Source organism: Lotus japonicus, chromosome 1, assembly GCF_012489685.1.
Source record: "Lotus japonicus ecotype B-129 chromosome 1, LjGifu_v1.2".
NCBI classification, from domain to species: domain Eukaryota; kingdom Viridiplantae; phylum Streptophyta; class Magnoliopsida; order Fabales; family Fabaceae; genus Lotus; species Lotus japonicus.
Window position 1 is genome coordinate 68,419,036 of NC_080041.1, and position 20,188 is coordinate 68,439,223.

Consider the following 20,188-nt stretch of genomic DNA (forward strand, 5'->3'; position numbering starts at 1 on the left):
GAACTTTTAAGTCTCATGGATGCTTACTCGGGCTACAATCAAATCATGATGCATCCCTCGGACGAGGAAAGTACAACATTTATGACCAATCACCTTTCATATTAACCAACCACAACTCTTCTCTATTAATTACATTCTTCTCTATCTAAGTATAATTTAATAGTTGCACATCATACTAGTAAAATTAAATAAAAGTAATCTAGTCAAATTATACTATGAATAATTAATTTCTTACTCTTTGTGCCACAATCTTAAACTGCAAACTTTCTAGAACGGAGGGAGTAATATGGATCAATCCGCTCAGCCTTAACCCACAAGAAAAAAGTGGGATGACAATGTTTTTAGAAATTATCAAATTAATAAATAATGAGAAAGTGGGAGAGCAAACTTTACCTATAACAACATTGTATCTAAGTTTTAGCATTCATAACGAGTTTTGATACATGCACATTTTTTTTCTCATCTCATTTTTAGTATTTTCTCATTTTATTTCTCTTATTTTTCTATTACATTACTTGTCATATTATTCATTTCTCTTTTATTTCTTTCTTTCTACATCACATTAAATGGAGGTGAATGAGTATGAAGATAAATTAATTCATTAAAAATTGGTGAGATATGATTTGAGACATATGAGATGAATTAAATTATTTAAGGACTATTTATACACTACTAATTAATACTCCCTCCGTCCCTAATTATAAGCTAACATTGGGACTTTTTTTGTGTCACTAAATATAAGCTAACCTTGCAAAAGTTAATATTTCTTTCCATATTCACCCTTGCATTTATTGGTAGTGGAGCACCACCATTAGTAGTACAATGATGAAAAAGTGTTATCATAAATAGGGGTAAACATAGAAAGTTGTACATTTTTTTTGAAAACCAATGCATCAATTAAGGCTTTCTTAATAAATGTGATTTTTACAACTTTAGCTTATAATTAGGGACGAAGGGAGTAAATTTTTTCTATGGAGAGATGGCCCACCATTGACACTTGGCAGTCTCTGAAACCCCAAAATCTAAACCCTTGCACCCTTTTCCTTCTATAAATACCTCCCCTCTTCTCCTCTTCCAACTCCCCTTCCCTCTCTTTTACTTACACCTCTATACCTCTTCTCTCTACAATAGGTAGTATTTGGTAAGCAAGCACCAACAAAACCCTGCACCGCACTATAATTTCTGTAAGCTTCTCTTCTCCTCTAATGTTTTTATGTCCAAATGTGATCATTCTGCTATTTTTGTATGTTCACTGCACTTTCTTGCATGTCATTTGATGTTTATTAACCTCAACTGCTTAGAATACATTCCATTTTCTCTGACTTTTGTTCTTCTCCTCCCTTCAAAAATGTCGGTTAGATCACAAACTAGAGTTTTTTTTTTGATTTTTTTTTTTCTATCTCCTCATGGTGTTACTTTTTTATTTTTTGTTACTTTGATTCCCTGTCAGTTACGTCTCTCATCTCATTAATATTTGATTCGTTCCTTTACCTGTTTTTGAATTTATTTTTCATTCAGCTCGGTTTTATTTCATTAATAATAATCATGGTTTTTTGGTTTCATGGGAAAATGAAGAAGGGAGAAAAAAGCTATACACGAGAAGCAAGAAAAGCGGTTGGAATTCGGTTTTTTTCTTTTTCTTTTTTTCCTAGGTAACGAACGGAGTGTCACCTTCCCAACGCGCTCGATTTCAGAGAGTGTACCACGTTGGTTTATTTTATTTTTATATACCATGTTCAAAATTCCTTTTGTATCGCTACCCTTTTAAAAATGGAAGACTTTTGAATCCCTTTAGAGTTTTTTTTACAACAAAAGAGAGAGTTTTATTAATAGAGCATTAAAAGAACTCTCACAAAGCAAGCACCAGTACAAAACCCCAAATCAATTCTGGACAAAGAGCCATACCCCTTCCCCCTTTTTAGAGTTTAAAAAGGATGAAATCCTTCCATTTTTGTATGAGTATCAGGAAAATTATCTTGTAGTGATGAGTGTAAAACTTGTATGGAAAACTTCGTCAATCCTTTCAGCGTTTGGTGTTTCAGGATTTCTAATTTGTCTATCACTAGTCTAACACTTTGTGGGTTTTATTTATACAACTTAAATAGTTTAGATTTACAGTTTTTTATTTATATTAAAAAAATAAAAATTAATGACTAATAATTATTTATAAAGATATATTTTAAATTTAATAAATCAAAAGAAGTATTTCTAACAATAGCAAGGCTTTTTTTATCAAAAAAAAAAAATAGCAAGGCTTCAACCGGTGAAGGTAAGAAAAGCATATTGGAGTGCTAGAAAGTCTAGAAGCATAGAACACCTTCCTTTATTGTTTAGAAAATAAAAATATTATTAAACTCTTGAGGTAAATTCTCTTCTATTAAATAAAAAATTTATTCAATATTTTAATGTATAAAAATATTTATAATTTATAATTACTAGGAAAAAAATTAGAACTATATTAAAAATAATTTTTAATTGGAGTGGAATATGTAAAATAATGCTTGTGTAGTGAAGAGTTTCATACCTTTTGTCATATTTACTTCATAATAATTTTTAAAAAAATTACATTTTGTCTTTTATATGGTAAAAGATGAACTAAATGACATTATAGCTTCTAATGTTCAATGGATACCGGAGCAACGCCATGAAGAAAAGTGTGTTAGTGGTATTTTTAAATGATAAAATATGTTAGGGTGAGGAGATTGGTGCCACGCGCGCCCTGTTGGGCTAGTCTGTGGGCTTATTGATATTACTTTGGACCGTACACGTGTCTTGAGTTGGGCCCAGTCCGGGCCCAGTTGTGTTTTTAGAAATAAAAAAAGAAGAATCCAGCGTAGCAGTGAGTAGGAAGAAGAGAAAGGACATGTATGTCACTACAAAAAAACGGTTAAAGTCGGTGTTTCTATCATGACTCTTCTTCTTCTCTTCATGCACTTATCTAATTCCTCGTGTCAACTTATCATACTAATTTTTATTTTTATTTGCCACTTTATTTAATTTTTTCTTCTACACACTCATACCATGTGTTTTTTTTTATTTTATTTTATTATCTTGAATTTATTTCCTACATTTATTACATGTATTTAAATTTGTTCTAGCAATTTTCATCAAGGAAAAAATTTGCCAGTTAGCTGTAGATGCATCGGTACCTTGACAGAGTACTTTTCCCTGATGTGGTATTTTACTAGTTATTACATGAAAGGGAAAGATTTGTCTGTTTTTTGACTTTCTCTATGACATTAATTTAGAGTGTTTTTAACTATAGCTTCAAATTTATTTAACTGATTTAATAAATTTGTTTGACAAAATTTTAGCGGCTTGGTAAATAATTAATATCTTCTCTCTTTTTTTTTGTAGTAACATTTTTCAAAACGGTACAAACACATATTTTTTATCTAACTATAGATTGTTGAATAAAATAAGTAGAAAAAAATTATAGATTATTAGGGAGAAATGAAAAAAAAAAGTAGAAATGCAATCAATATCATAGGAATATAACGTAAAATTTAAAACGGAGAAAAATCCCTACCGTTATTAAAATCAAAACATTTGACTTCACTCTTAACAATTCTATGACCCCAATACACTCACATTCCACAAAGTAATCTTCTCACCATATTCTAAAATAAGAGTTAAAGAGAATAAAAAAAACACAAATGTAAGTGTTTCGCATGTTGCTTGGTGTATTGTAACAATGGACTTGATATATGTACCATTAGACTCCCCACATTTCACCACTTCTCAAATATATTTTTCTTGACCTCTTTCTTCCTTCATCAATGTGAAACTTGTTTTAAAAAATGTGAAATTAACATTGCAATCAAACTTAACATAAATAAACACCTTTTATAGAGTGTTGAGCGTGAGTATATCTGTGTGCTACTGCAGCAGCTGTCGGTTTGTTGAATGTAGATTTAGAATACAAGAATATGCAGTTCAGAACCTATAAAAGTTTTAGTGCCCCTCTGCTAGATTTTGTCGTATATATAGCCAGAAAAGTACATTAGGTTATTAACTTACCAGTGCTAGCTACCAGATCTTTTGTGTTTAAGACAGATTAAGGAGAAGAATAAGAGTATTTTTTATCTTATAAAATACCAGGTTTTAAAAAAAACATGCTCTTTTATTGCAAAATAAGTTCAGAACTTTTTTTTTTGATGTTCAGAACTAAAATGTATTAAAAAAAAAGAAAAAAGTTCAGAACTAAAAGATTTTGCTAATTCTTTCCTAGGGGTCTGGTTAAGCTGATTATAGCGCTGTTTACCTCAGACTTGAAATTTTACAAGTTTGTCATACTAGGGTGTATATATTTATATATAATATATATATGTATATTATATATATATATATATATGTACATATATATATGTATGTCTTCATGGTAGGATGACCCATGTATGTCTCGACAGCGCTGCACATTAATTACAGCAACTCTCTGCAGTGTTTGAATCTTTCTGCACCAATCGCTTCTTAATCTGACACGTCAAATCTCTTTAATTTGTCCTTCTATGATATTAACTCATGAATCCATCTTACTTTTCTTGTTAGTTTTTGTTTCTATTCAAACATTTCAACTCAACTCAGGTCCTTTTTCACTTGGCGTATATATATATATATCTTCAACTCCCTTTTGCTTTTTTGGTTTAAAACAGATAAAAAAGTACAAGTTTCTATAGATTACACGTGTGTCCTTGGATGCACAGCTCTGTTTGATTCTCCATTTCATAATTGTGTTTTGTTTGTTTCTGATTTTTTCTACCAACTTGTCTAGCTTCACCAAATTGAACCTTGATTTGTCACTTTCTTTAGTGGTAAAAACAAGAGTTCATCCTGTTTTTTAAACCAGCATTGATCTTTTTCTCATTTCGGAATCTATTTGTACAAGTTATGTCTATAAAAAATATTAAATGTAGAATCACAAAGATGCGTTTCTTTGGGCATGAAATTTTGGAAATATGATACTAGATCGATGGATCTTAATGCACCAACTGTATGTTTGTATACACAGTAAAAAACTGTTAGTTAAAATCATCGTGATTAGTAGAAGCAATTTCTTTTAGTGAATGACCTGGTTACTTAACATGATTTATCACCATGTATCCAAACATGACTAAGTCTGATCACATGTTTAGTTAGGCAAGTAACCCTTTATATGGTGAACTATATATCCCTTTGTTAAAGTTTCTTAAAACCTTTAATGGTAATTAATAAAAGTTAATTTCCATTTTATATCTTATCCATTTGTCAATTTTAATTGAGTAAAGCTAAAGCGTTGTTGTTTATTCAATGGCAGGCAAATCTATATATTCTTTCAGGAAATAATTTTACTCTCCTATATATAATCTGCATTGATTGATCTATAGGAACATTTTTCTTCAGGAATTTATTGTCACCTTATGTATGTATGTTGTACGGTGCACTCCTGTACTGGTATTTTTTTTTTTTTTGATAATTTGGAGGGCAAAGCCCAGAACAAACACAAGAAACTACACTAGTCTAGGAGTTAAAACTCCCATTACATCATTAGTAACAAAAGCAAGGAGACCAGTAGGTATGTTGTCCCCATTGAAGGTAAGGTCTTGAACCTTATGACCATAAGAGGCTAGAAAGTTGGCACTCTTGTTTGCTTCTCTGTAAGTATCTCTAAACCAGACTTCCCAATTCCTATCAGCAAGATGAACAATCTCCCTAACAAGGTCTCTACAAGGGTGGTCCATGGAGCAGCTTTGAGTGATGAGTTTGAAGGCATCACTAGAATCTGTTTCCACCAGGAGGCGATTAGCATTGAGGGCGTAGGCCATCTGCAATCCTTTAAGAATTCCAGTGAGCTCCGCACAAAGAGGGTTACAGAAGGCTAAGGTGGTACTAAAGCCTTGTAGAACAGTTCCATTCCAATCCCTAATGAGACCTCCACACGCTGCCTTGCCATGATTGGGGTGAACTGATCCATCAGTATTCAGCTTCCAAGTTCCATGTTCTGGTTTGGTCCACCCAATCTGAATTTCCCTGCAGTGGAGCTGGTTCACTTCCAGAGGTTTAGAGAGGGATCGGGTGACTTCCGCTGCAAAACTGGTGGCTATAATGATCAAGTTGCTTGGCACAGTGATATGGTTGTTAAAAACCAGGTCACACCTATCTTTCCAAATCTGCCAAGCAACAATTCCAAACAGCAAGGGCCAAGAAAGGCCACCACATTGCACAAAGTTTCGACGCAAGTTGAAATCTAACCAATTAGAGATACCTTGGCTAAAAAATCTGCTCCATTCTCGGTTAGGAAGGAAAGCATTCCAGATTTGTTTGATATGGGGGCAGTCCCTCAACGCATGCATTATTGATTCCTCGGTATCCTGGCAGCGAGGGCAGAGCGCATTAGAAGTCATGTTCCTCTTCCTCCTTTCCTCATTTGTCAGGAGTCGAACATGGGCTACTTTCCAAAGGAAGGTTTGGACCTTGGGAGGGCCTTTATACTTCCAACTCACATCAAAAGTTCGATTGTGGGATTGGGTATTCCCATACTGAATAAGGGAATGCACAGAACTGATGCTAAAATAACCATCTGAGGTGAGTCCCCAAGAAAGGCTATCTTCTCCTTTTTCCTCCCTAGGTGGGGTGATCTCTATGATTTTGTTATAGATGTCTGGAGGCAAGGCCTGACTCAGAGCTTCTTTCTTCCATTCCCCATTTTCTACAAAATAACTGACAGGGGTAGACTTGAACCAATTTGGAGCTGTTTCGGGCACCAAATGCAACAGGTTTCCAAAGAAAGGGATCCAGTTATCCTTCCAAAACAGGGTAGTTTTTCCATTGCCAAGAGACCAGTGGGATCCCAAATCTGAGAGATGCCAAGCTTGGCAAATACCTTTCCAAGTAGGAGAGCTAGAGTTCGTGGCATGGGGAAGCACTCCTATTGCAGGGTTGAATTTGTACTTCGCTTTAAAGACCTTTGCCCATAGGCAGTTACCATCTTTCTTCACAATCCAAGCTAGCTTTGTCATATAAGCTTTGTTTATCGAATGAAGATCTCTGAAGCCCAAACCACCACAATCCTTTGGGGAGCAAATTGTTTCCCAGCTGATGAGGTGACACTTCCTTTTCTCCACTGTTGAGCCCCATATGAAATTTCTGCAAAGTTTCTCAATTTCATTACACACCCCTAAAGGGATGGGTGTAGTTTGCATGACATATGAGGGGAGGCTAAGCAGACAGGACTGTGTGAGGGATACCCTTCCAGCAAAGGAGAGGGAATTCGCCTTCCATCCTGACAGCTTTCTTCTAACTTTATCAGTCAAGAAATTGAAGTTATCCTTGGTCATCCTGGAATGCAAGAGAGGAACACCAAGGTACATGCCCAAATTGAGAGTTTGCTGGATTCCCAAGCTGCTGGAAATTTGGTCACCAAGATTCTTCTCAGTATTCTTAGAGAAGAAGACCCTGGATTTAGCAAGACTTACTTTTTGGCCCGAGGCCTCACAAAATATCTTGAGGGTATCATGTATAAGTGTTGCTTGGTCCCATGAAGCTTCAGCCAAAAGAATGACATCATCTGCGAACAGAAGGTGGGAAATAGATGGACCTAATCTGCTTACCTTGAAAGGTTTCCAAGACCCATTTGCACAAGCCTCTTGTATCATGAGAGCCAATCTCTCAATACACAAGACAAAGAGGTAAGGGGAGATGGGATCCCCTTGCCTTATGCCTCTGTGAGGGTTGAAAGATTCTGTATACTGTCCTCTCCAAGCAAGAGCCATAGAGGAAGAGGAGATGCACTGGTGGATGAGATTGGTAAAATTCTCATCAAAGCCAAAAAACCTCAGAGTTTCTCCTATAAAAGGCCATTCCAATCTGTCGTAGGCCTTCTCTAGGTCAAGTTTAATAGCCATGTACCCTTGTTTCCCCCTCAAGGATCTCAGGGAATGGGTAACTTCTTGGAAAATGAGGACATTATCCATGGTGCTTCTTCCTTTGACAAAGCTGGTCTGGTTCGGAGAAATGAGACTAGGGAGGACTTTGCTGATTCTGGAGGCTAGAATTTTTGTCACCACTTTATAGCTAGTATTACAGAGTGATATGGGCCTAAATTGAGAAACCCGATCAGGAGTTGCAACTTTAGGGATCAGGGCAATGATGGTCTGATTAACCTCCAAGATCTTTTCAGGTCTTGCAAACACTTTCTTTACAAAGTCTGTAAGAGACTCTTTAATATGCTCCCAGTTCTTTTTGAAAAAGACAGCGTGGAAACCATCTGGTCCAGGGGATTTAAGATTACCAATACTGAACAACGCTCCTCTAACTTCCTCCTGCGTAATTTATTGGATCATCTCCATACTATCAATGTCCCTAAGTTTCGGGAAAGAATCTGGCACTGGCAGCGATGTAGTAGGGAAGTTGTCTGGGGTGTAGAGCACTTTGTAATAATCTACCATCATTTTTTGAAGGTCCTGCGGGTTATAAATCCAATCACCTGCTTCATTCCTCAAGGCTTCTACTTTGTTCCTCTGTTGTCTACAAATCGTGCTTTGGTGATAAAATTTGGTGTTCTTATCTCCGAGCCTTAGCCAGTTGACTTTAGCTTGTTGGGCCCAGTATAGCTCTTCTTGGTGTAGGACGGTTTCATATTCAAGCCAGAGCCTCTTCCTTAGTTTTAGGAGATAGGGATTGATACTGTGGCAGAGTTTTGTCTGAATGCCATCTAATCTGGACAGTAATTTCCTCTTGGTTCTGAAGATATCTCCAAAGATGATTTTGTTCCATTCCTGTAGACTTGTGGTACATCGTTCAATGTTATCAAGCCAAGTCCCTGTGGTACTCCAGTGCCTTTCAACCTGTGCTTGGAACTCTGGATGATTGAGCCATGCGGCAATGAACTTGAAAGGTTTGGGCCTTCTGTCTTCAACATTTAATCTGATCCACACTGCACAATGATCTTTGGCTCCCAGGTCATCTAAAAGGCACAAATTCAAGCACTCTTGGAATTTATTGATGGCTGGTCTGTTTACAGGTGCTCCACCTACTTTTTTTGAAAGGTTTTGAACATACAAATAGTATATATCGACATTGATTAGACATAGAATTTTCCTCTCTATTTGCATGTTCTTACATATATTATACAAACTATTTTTCTATTCTTTTTTCTATCATTCTCTTTGGACGTTGTTAGATGTCTGCACTATACAAATATTATATATAAATGTTTTGACATCATTTTCCTTAATCATGCATAATGTCCTGCTTTACTTGGCAATCAATTTGGAACAAGCTAGAAATATTGCTTTGAAAAGCATATGATAATAAATTGCAAGTCCTTTTCCTAGAGTTCACCTGAATATTAGTATTGTCACTGTTTATCATCTCAAAATGAAACCCACCACTAGCAATAGATAGCGTATCCAATGTCATGTGTGATGTGTGACTCTTGGATTATTAATTAATGACTTGCATGTGTATGTATCGTATCAGTACTATTTTGATTTTATTAGTCAAACTTAAGGAAAAAACTGAATTCAGTTAGAAGGGAGTTAGGGGTACTTTAGAGTAGAGTGGCAGTTGAGTGGACCCAAAATGCTAACCCACATATTGACCGTTAATTAGTAATTGAGATACTTTGCCCTTAAATTGTGTCTCATACATCAAAAAATCGTGATATGTCAATTAAAGATGACTTCCTAAATGTTATAAAGATGTATTTTTTTAATTGACATATCATAGTATTATTGGTTGGTACATAAAATGAGACATCATTTCGACTTTCGAGCCACAATCTCAATCTATTGATTAGTAGCCTTAAAGTCCTAATTTTTTTTTTTGTTGAGCCTGTGTCACTTTCATCCGAGTCAGAATCGACTAATAACCTACTTTACGATGGGAAAGTCTTTCAAACTTTGCCCCTTGTACGTTGTCAAGTTGTCAAATCTAATTGTTTGTTGTTGTTTTGTTTATTTGTGTTGGATTAATTAATTATGCATCTCTGATTAAAAGAAACCAAAGAAAAACTATCCATATTGAAAGTGACCTCATGTTGTTTTGTTCAGCCTGCTTTACTTTTATTCCTTAATTGCTTGGCCCACTGATATCATTTGTTAGCTGCTGGTTTCTCCGGATTGATTGAAACTCATTAAATTAAATTAATTGTTCTTCAGCTTGGTTGGTGAGATTAAGTGACTTCCTAAATAACCGACCTTTTCATTGTGTTTAACATAAAAACATGATCACATAACATTTTCCTTTAGAATATTGTGTGTTCAGTTCTTGCAATGCAAGAATTGTACTAATGGATGATATGTAAATATTTCATCCTTAAATAACTTGTGATTCTAAAGACATGTCATAATCTGTGATGATGATCAAAGCTGAACACATCATAACTTTCTTTTAAAAAAATTGATTATTATATCATATCAAGATTTTAGTTGTACGTAGCTTTTCGCATTTGTAAATAAATTCAGTTGCTATTCATTCCTAGTCAATTTGAAGACCATATTCAATGGAACCTATTTAAGAGAGCAAGACTTGTCATGATTTTGGTGGACAACTACATTGGTGGATCACATGAAAGGAGCATGATTAAACCTTTTTTTTTCATAGCTTCGGTGACATTTTGTAAAAAATGTTCACCTTTGAATTTTGATGGCCTCTTTAAATGAATGCAAATTCACCCCTTGAATTTTTTTTTTGTCTAAACAACCCTAGAAAAATATTTTAGATAAGTGGACTACAAATTTCACTTATTTTAAATACTATTGATCCACCTAAAACAATGTATTTAACTCAAATTTTCCATTAGGTCATTTAGACAAGTCAACAAAAAATAGTATTCTTTGGTAGCTATTATAGGAGTTCTAAACCTTTTATTTGGAATTACTATAATTTTATTTGTAACAAAAATTTTAAATTGCTATTCAATATTTATAGTCGTCTAAATAATAAATTTCAGGATATATACTATTCATTTTCAAATGGTACTAGAGTAATGTCAGAAAAAAGAATTCTGCTTTCATAATTGCATTAAAAAAATTAGTTAAGTTAATCATTAAATTTTCTTGGGAGAAAAGGATGAAATTGAAATGACATTTTTGATTATTATTTTACTAGTGATCACATCTTTAACCAAAAATAAGGGCCCGTTTGGTGCGACGTATAGTATAAGGCCTGATAGTATAAGACCTGATAGTATTAGGCCTGATAGTATAAGCCCTGATAACTTTCTTATACTATCCAGCGTTTGGCCATACTCTGTATAATTTACCATATCGTTTAAGTTAATGCAATTTTATGTTTAATGAAGTATTGAATAATGATATATAATAAAAATCAAATATGGATGTGATTATAACGGTGGTGGCGGTGGTGATGGAAGTGGTGGTAGGTTGGTGGTGGTGGTGGCAATGGTGGTAGGTTGGTGTTGGTGGCGGTGGCGGTGGTGGTGATAGTGGAGGTAGGTTGGTTGTGGTGGTGGCAGCGATGGTGGTTGTGGTGGTGGGGGTGGTGGGGGTGGTGGTAAGGCGATGGCGGCTACGGTGGAGGGTGGAGGCAATGGTGGTGGTGGTGGTGATAGGGTGGTGGTTGTGGTGTCGGTGGTGACAATAGAGTGGTGACGACGACTATGGTGGTTGTGGTGTCGGTGGTGGCGGTGGTGGCAACACTGGTGGTCGCGGTGGTGGTCGCGGTGGTGGCAGCGATGGTGGTTGTGGTGTTGGCGACGATAGGGTGGTGGTGGGGGTAAGGCGGTGGCGGCGACGATGGAGGGTGGAGGCAATGGTGGTGGTGGTGGCAATAGGGTGGTGGTTGTGGTGTCGGTGGTGGAGGTGGTGGCAATAGAGTGGTGGTGGCGATTATGGTGGTGGTGGCGATAGGGTTGTGGTGGCGGCGATTATGGTGGTGGTGGCGGTAGGGCGGCGGTGGTGGTGGTGGCGGCAACACCTATGGTGACGGTAAGGCGGTGGTGGCGGCGGCGACGGTGATCGGGTGGTGGCGGCAACACCAGTGGCGGTGGTGGTGCCAATGGTGATGTAAGTTGGCAGCAATGGATGGTGGTGGTGATGGTGACTTATACGTCACAACCTTATCATGCCTTATCCATCATTCACATGATTGATTAAATAATACGTCATTTTAACGTATAAGGGGACTTTGATGGATAAGTTTATACAATACATTGTCATCACCAAACAATGGATAAACTCATAATGTATTGTATAAGCTTATACTATCATGCCTAATACGGCGTGCCAAACGAGCCCTAAAAGAAAATATGAAGGATAGTATTAAGAAAGGGGTTAAAAGAGATGATAATATCCCTGTCAAAAAAAAAAGAGATGATAATATAAACTTTTTTGTTGTTGTAATCAACCTTGCTAGATTCTCAACGTGGGGCCCAATGTAGGCTTCTTAGGTCAAAGGGCTACCAGTTGAAAAAAATTAACTTGTGGTTTGTGAGGCCCACCGCCCATATCTCGTAATTTTTAATTGTTAGTTGGGCTTAAAGCCCATGATAATGACTGGTTTGTGGCTTTGTGCATTAAATAATGTGTTTTATAAGGGATTTATTTACCGTTGATTAATAATCAATCAAATTTTTGTTAATTCTGTTTATTCAAATCCTTTCCTGTTTTGTTTTCAGGAAATTACTGTCTGAAGGAGTTGAAAGGAGTTACTGTTGGAGATTCCAATTAAAATGAAATATATGCTTATCTTTCTTGTCACTTTCAAGGTAAATCAAGACTTGCTCCTCTAGTTATTAACTTAGTATTACTATTGACAAAAACGTTATATTAACTTGCTGTTGTTTTTATGTATTTTTTTCTGGATTCTCTAACATGTATGTATGTAACTCTACCCAAAGCTAATAGACCAATGATAGAGCAATGATGTTTAACATAAGTGAATTTAGAATTTTATGAAAAAATTAATTACTATTTATAATTAACAATCCTATTAGTCTACAATACTTGAATGAAGTTACTCACATATGATTTAATATACAACCCATTTTTTCTTTGTATTAATAAGATTTTTAAGAAGTACTAAGTACTAACTAACTAATCTTTTTCTATTGGGTATATATAGATTGTGAAGAAGAAGCTGGCGAAGCTACAAGAGGCTATGGGGTTTCAAGTTCAACAAACATCACATAGCACTAAACGGAAATCACATCCTGCTTCCAAAGCAAATGAGGACTCTAACGATGCTCATGATCAAAGCTCTTTAATTTCAGGGGCACTGAACTTAACTAATCATATTCTAACCAATACCAAATTAGTTCCCCCAGGATATGATTCATGGGTGGTAAGTACCAACCTCAATATGGTAAAAGATCAATTAAAAATATCATGTAAAAAATCACATTAAAAGTTATTTAAAAATCACGCGACCAATTAAATTTTTTATGTCAAAAGTCACACTAATGAAAATATGAAGAACAAAGCAAAAAATGTGTGCCTTGTTTCGTGGTGCAAATGTTATTACGTGATCTTTATTTGCATATGATTAGGCATGGCACCCATCTGCACTGAACTCGTTTGATAGAATGATGAAAGCTGCCGCTGGGAAGAGGATCGTGGTTTTTTTAGACTATGATGGCACCTTATCACCGATCGTAAATGACCCGGATCGTGCTTTCATGTCGCATGAGGTAAGTAAATATTTTACATCTTTAGATGCAAATCAAAGAACATTTGTTAGAGGTTATTTAATGCATTTTCTAGCAAATAAGCTCTGATACGCTTCAATAAGTCTGAAACCGGGCTCAATTATTAACTAAGCTACCATATAACATATGTATACACTTGAATACACGAAATATATATTTGATTAAGTGCATGTGGTGAATGGCAGATGCGTGCAGCAGTATCTGAAGTTGCTAATTATTTTCCAACAGCAATAATTAGTGGAAGAAGTAGAGATAAGGTAGAGTTGATTATAAAGCTTCCTTATTTTTTATGTGTTACATTTTTTCAATTTTTTGTTTCTAAATTAGCTTTTGGTTTAGGTGAAAGATTTTGTGAAGTTAGATAATTTATACTATGCTGGGAGCCATGGCATGGACATAATGGGACCACCAATGCCAGATAGATCTTCTTCTGATGGCAAGCATTGTGAAATTGAGCCTTACACAAATGTGAGTAACTCAAATACTATGTTACTAATGTTAGAACTATGGAACAGTTTGTGTGTGATTTTCTGATAATAAAAAATGAAAATCAAATGTTAATTAAACACTCTTTGCTTGAATAATTCATTTAAATGTCTTCAATTTTCAGGGCAATGGAGTTCCATTTCAACCTGCCAAGAAGTATTTGCCTGCACTTCTAGAGGTTCTGGTCTTGCGTATTCATCTTATTATGTTTCTTATTACTTGAGAATGCATAATAAACTCAAATTGTTCCCATTCCATCAACACTTTTCATGCATAATGTTATTTGAACACTAAGTGTTTGATAGTTTGTGCCACTAAAAACAGATATTAAGAAGATTAGAGGATGGAGTGAAGGAGATTCAAGGTGCAATGGTAGAGGATAACAGATTCTGCATCTCTGTTCATTTCAGGCAGGTTCAGGAAAAGGTAATCTGTAATTTCTAATGTTTTTTTTTTGTCTTATCATTCTTTTTCCAAGTAGCTCTCTCTCTATATATTTAAAGTTGGTGATGCTTAAATCAGGATTATCCTATTTTGGAAGAGAAAGTGAAGTCTGTGCTTGAAAAGTATCCACAGTTTTGCTTAACTGAGGGTAAAAAGGTATACCAGATCATATGCATTTTAAAATCTACCTGTTTATGACAGAATAAATTATAGGCTTAAAAGCATTTCATGCCCCTGATGTATTACAGTTGTGCAAATGTCGCCCCTACTCTTTTTTTGTCTACATTTGTACCCTTCATGTTTCTGAAAAGTGCAACGAATGCCCCTCCGTCACTCTGACGTTAAAAATGGATGACGTGGCTGTTAAATGCCACATCAGCATCCTACGTGGCCCCTACTCTTTTTTTGTCTACATTTGTACCCTTCATGTTTCTGAAAAGTGCAACGAATGCCCCTCCGTCACTCTGACGTTAAAAATGGATGACGTGGCTGTTAAATGCCACATCAGCATCCTACGTGGCGTGACACGTCATTAAATAAAAATCAGAAATTGGAAAGGTGGGGGGAGTTTCGAACCCGGGACTTCAAAGTGGCAAAACAAGCCCTTAACCAGTTGAGCTACTTAAATAATTGTTCTATTTAGCAACAGAATTATATTTATAGCATTTATCTTATTCATCTTCTTCCCTCACTCTGACAAATTTCCTACATGAACAAACTCACATTTTCAGCAATTTCTCAAACTCAACCCCACTCCACGTGAATCTGACAAACTCAATTTAAGGATATAGAAAATGATTTTGTTTTATTCCCTTAATTTGAAATATTGTAACACAATGTAATATATAACAATGTAATATATAACACTGGTTGAGGTTCTCAGTGCAATTGTCGTTGGAGTTGCGTTTGCTATCGAAGAAATTGGAATTACGATTTCTAAAGAAGGAGATTCAAAGTTCCGGTTTTTATTTTTTTGGGGTGTTCTGTTTGGGTATGAGGATTGAAATTTAGGCTGCGTTTGGGGATTCAAAACAACCATTAACCAGTTGAGGTACTTAACCAGTATCAACGAGATTTGAGAGCTTTTCCAGCGAGCCACCCGACCTGCAAATGAGGTTTCCAAACAAACGGTAAAGCTTTTGGAGAAACGGACACCACCGTCGTGTTCCTGGCCGCGAAAGGATGAAGACCCACTATTCCTTTCCTCCTCCGGCGAAACTCCATCATAGACCGCCGTGAACCGCCACCTTCTCCGGCGAGACCTTCGCCGGGAAATCTCCAGAATTCTCCCAAACTTTCCTGAATTGTTCTTTACTCACCCAAAAACGTTTTTAAGGTAATCCGGAGAGGGTTTAGTGAAGAAATTCGAAGAACTAAGGTTGGGAAAATGATGAAGGTTGAGGGTGGTGATGACTCAACCATGGTGGGTAAGGCAGCTATGGTGGGTAAGGCTTCTCAGCCATGGAAAAGAAAGCACGATGAAGAGAGCTTTACTGGTTGTTCCATGATGATGGTGAGGGAAGAAGAGGAAGGTAAAATGCAGTGGTTGCTCCATGGTGATGGTGAGGGAAGAAGAGGAAGAAAAAGGCATGGTGATAATGAGGGAAGAGGAAGAAAAAGGCATGATGATGGTGAGGGAAGAAGATGAATAATATAAATTCTATAAATAAAATTATGTTGCTATATATAACAATTATCTAAGTAGCTCAACTGGTTAAGGGCTTGTTTTGCCACTTTGAAGTCCCGGGTTCGAACCCCCCCACCTTTCCAAATTCTGATTTTTATTTAATGACGTGTCACGCCACGTAGGATGCTGACAGCCACATCATCCATTTTTAACGTCAGAGTGACGGAGGGGCATTCGTTGCACTTTTCAGAAGCATGGAGGGTACAAACGTAGACAAAAAAAGAGTAGGGGCAACATTTGCACAACTGTAATACATCAGGGACATGAAATGCTTTTAAGCCTAAATTATATCTATTCCATCTTTGGTGCTCAACAAAAGCTTTGGATACTGTTCTTTTTTCGCAGGTTCTGGAAATAAGGCCATCTATAGAATGGAACAAAGGTAATGCTGTTGAATATTTTCTTGACACACTGGGATTAAGCAGTTCCAGCAATATACTTCCTGTGTATATCGGCGATGATAAAACCGATGAGGATGCTTTTAAGGTATAATGTTGCCCTAATTTTCTCTTTTCTCTGCATCATGATTTACTTTTACCTCGTCTCATCAAGTTCTTTACAACAGAATAGGTAAACAAAATCTATATTTTCCCCATGCTAGAACTAAGGAAAGCATAAATACACACGCAAACTGTGTCTTGTGGAATGAAATCTTATGTCTCCATTATTTGTTTCTTTTCCTGCCTTCCCTATTAAATAATTGATAAATTTGTGTCCTAAGTTGTAATTGGAGAGATAGGAGGGACATGATTTAAATTCGTATGTTACCTGCATTAAAATGATATCATGGCTGATATTTATGAATGCATACAATACAGAATAGGTTTCTTGGTTTGTCAATTAGTAGTTTCCTAGAGGGTATTTAAGGCTTCGATATTTGAGGATGACAAAGTTTGATATGGCAATAAAGAAAATAGCTCAAGCAGAATACTAGATATACGTATACCTAGTATCAACGAGGGCTTGGTTCAAGTGTTACATACTTGACAGTTGATAAACATATATCTAAAGCAAGTTCCCGGCTCGAATAAGATTACTTGCTACTCCAGAAAGATATACATATACGGAGTTGATAGTTAAACAGCTTTTGCAAATTTGTTGCAGGCCATACAGAGCAGAGGTCAAGGTTATCCAATTGTAGTGACCTCAATTCCAAGAGAAACAAATGCTTTGTACTCTCTGTGTGACCCGTCGGAAGTGTTAATCTTCCTGTCCCGGCTGGCAAAATGGATGAAAACCTCTTACTCAAGCAGGGCCTTAAACGTTGGTTGAGGTACAGATCATCAAAGTGAGAGGTTTGCAGTGCACATAGTTTGTTCCCACAAAGGTTTTGAAGAAGTGGGTTTGTTCCCACAAAGGTTTTGAAGAAGTGGGATAGTTGTTAATTTCCTTGAAATAGTTGGTTTGTAAAATAGCCTTGTATATTTTCAGCTTGTAAAATGGTTCAAAAAGAACAACTTCTCATCTGGAGTAATATTTCTGATATATATATATAACATCTTAAAGGAAGTAAAAGCAGAAGTTTACATGAAGACATTCATAACATCAAACAATGAAATCTGATGTTAAATGACATACATTAATAAGAACCTCCAAATTAATCCTACACTGTAAGTTACTAAACAGAAAGGCTCCCTGAGACGCTGTTTCTTGAGTCTTTACTTGTCAGTTATGAGGGCTAGCTGTGAACTCCACCATGTGAGCCTTCACCTTCATTGGAGAAAAATGTTAGTGACACATCTCTCTAGTACACTAATAATAGGTATATGACAAGTTGGTTGCAGAGAAAGAACATGTACCTTGAATTGTAGTTCCAATCCCTTTCTCTTTCCCCATAACTATCAACTTTCATATCTTCTATTGCCATACAGAAGTCTGTTTCGTAGTCTTGACCTGTTATATGTCTGCAGGAAATTCAAATATGAACAACTTATAAGACAGAATCATATCACAGGTATCAAATCAGTATCAAATCATATATTAACCTCAAAGTAACCAGTCAGGCTTGATGGGTTTGGCAAGAAGGCCCCAGTTCCTTCAGTGATTCTGGGAAGCGAAAAACCAATTGGTCGATTACCATGTTGGTTTTGCATCTCAGCAACAACGGGAGCACCATGAGCCATCATGTTCATGAAATTGGAAGACTTTTTTCTCAACCTATTATCCCGGAAATAAAATGGCGGTGTAACCGAGTGAGGATAAAGCCTACGACCCTCTGATTGAGCATTATGACAAAGCCTTGCATATTGCAGGTTGATCCAGTAGTTTCCAAAATCCCCACACAGAGTATCAGACCCTTGTTCTGCATAATTCTCTGAAGTTGACCCATGTGGTTCAGGATTCATGTTAGATCCAGGACCAGCAAGAACATGAGTGCCACGAGCTAATGTACCAGGCCCACACATTGGCCCTTGGCTGGAAATAGAACTGGATATTTGAAGAGCCTGAAGATATGAAGCAGCACTTTCAGAAGTTGAATGAGGAGTCCAATATCCTCTGACCTCATCAGGCTGAGAAGCCTTAGATGATGATACATCAGAGGTCACCTCACCAATGAAGATGCCTTTATTCTTTGAGCTCCCAGTTTGAGAAACAGCAGATACATCAGATGGTCCACATATTTGTTTGGATTCTACCAAATAGTTAGCAGGATTTTGGTGAATTCTGTATGAACCCTGCGAAGCTTGATCCTGAGATGTTAACTCCACAACATTCATATTTCTTATGTAAATATTATAAGAATCTAAATGCATCCAGAAACCATTTCCATTTCTGGCCCATGTGTTCATGAAAATGAAATCAAACTGAGCTATTAGGTTCTCTACAGGGCAATGCAGCAATTGCTCCAGCTTCTCAGCACCATCAGAAATTGCATTCTTAATTGTTAAGAAGCTACCTGGAGAGTAGAATATAAACAGACAGTCAAAAAGTAATCTTAGATTGTGTTTGGATGAGCTACTTAATTACTTCAAGGGTAAAATAAAAATGCTTTCCTTTTCTTCCTGATTCAACTCACTTCAAGTGTAATAGAATCAAGAAAAAAGAATTGTTTCACCAGGGCCTAAAAGTTAAATACCTCTACTAACGCTTCGCCCCAAGTTGTTGTTTTTGCGTAAAGGATCTATGATATCCATGAATTTTTTGACAAAAGATTGCTGCTGGCCTTGTTGGATTCTTGGGATCACAGCATAGCAAGAGATGCAATCATTGAAAAAAGTTTCATTGAGCAGTGGCTCTTGGCGACCCCTTAGGGGAGGTTGAGCTATGATGAGTTTGAAATCAGTGAAAAAGAAAAAGATAAGAAAATGGTCATCAGCCTCAGAAGAGAACATGTTATTCAAGAGATATGATGAACACTAGAAATTTCATTTTCTCATACCTCTCATATCAGGAAGTGAACGTTTGGGCACAGGACCCCCTAAGCTAATGCAATAGTTTTCCCAATCAAATTTACTGAAGAAGTGCAGAAATCGATACAGTACCTAAGACATGCCAGCAATAGGATCACAATTAGAGGGACACAGGTAGAGAAAAAAAGGCTATGAGGATCAAAATTTAACATATTAAGTAAAATTAACAGTGATCGATTAGAATAGATACTATAAAAAAAGTGTTCTTTTCTTCCTTCAGAAGTATAATACAAAATCATTCATGTGCCTTCACCAAAACTCGAATGATTTTATATTATACTTCACCATACAACTTAAGCTTTAAGGTTAATTGGTTCACCAGTGAGTCTCTATGACCAAATGATGTAGAGTTTGATTCTTATTACCCCTAATTAATCTAATAAAAAAGTTGAGTTCTAGCACAAGATAAGTGGCCTGCGCATAATTCACGCTTCAAGTTCAATGAGCTCGTATGTGAGAAGTGTGAAGTATAAGATAAAATCATTCATATGCAATAACAATATACAACCAAAACAA

The 20,188-nt window shown here is 36.3% G+C and overlaps 2 protein-coding genes across 2 annotated transcripts; one reads left to right on the forward strand and one right to left on the reverse strand.

Moving 5' to 3' along the window:
• Positions 1-947: 947 nt before the first annotated feature.
• LOC130742822 (probable trehalose-phosphate phosphatase C) lies at positions 948-17,948 on the forward strand. Its single transcript, XM_057594925.1, has 11 exons — positions 948-1,184; positions 12,617-12,706; positions 13,063-13,281; positions 13,487-13,627; positions 13,831-13,902; positions 13,985-14,113; positions 14,256-14,309; positions 14,456-14,557; positions 14,654-14,731; positions 16,608-16,748; positions 17,367-17,948. Exons 2-11 carry the CDS (start codon positions 12,671-12,673, stop codon positions 17,532-17,534), a joined length of 1,140 nt encoding a protein of 379 aa, XP_057450908.1. The 5' UTR covers positions 948-1,184; positions 12,617-12,670; the 3' UTR covers positions 17,535-17,948.
• Positions 17,949-18,356: 408 nt separating this feature from the next.
• Positions 18,357-19,778, reverse strand: LOC130743740 (uncharacterized). The gene is made up of 4 exons (XM_057595970.1): positions 19,642-19,778; positions 19,339-19,524; positions 18,506-19,158; positions 18,357-18,419 (listed from the first exon to the last, which is right to left on the reverse strand). Exons 1-4 carry the CDS (start codon positions 19,646-19,648, stop codon positions 18,357-18,359), a joined length of 909 nt encoding a protein of 302 aa, XP_057451953.1. The 5' UTR covers positions 19,649-19,778.
• Positions 19,779-20,188: the final 410 nt, after the last annotated feature.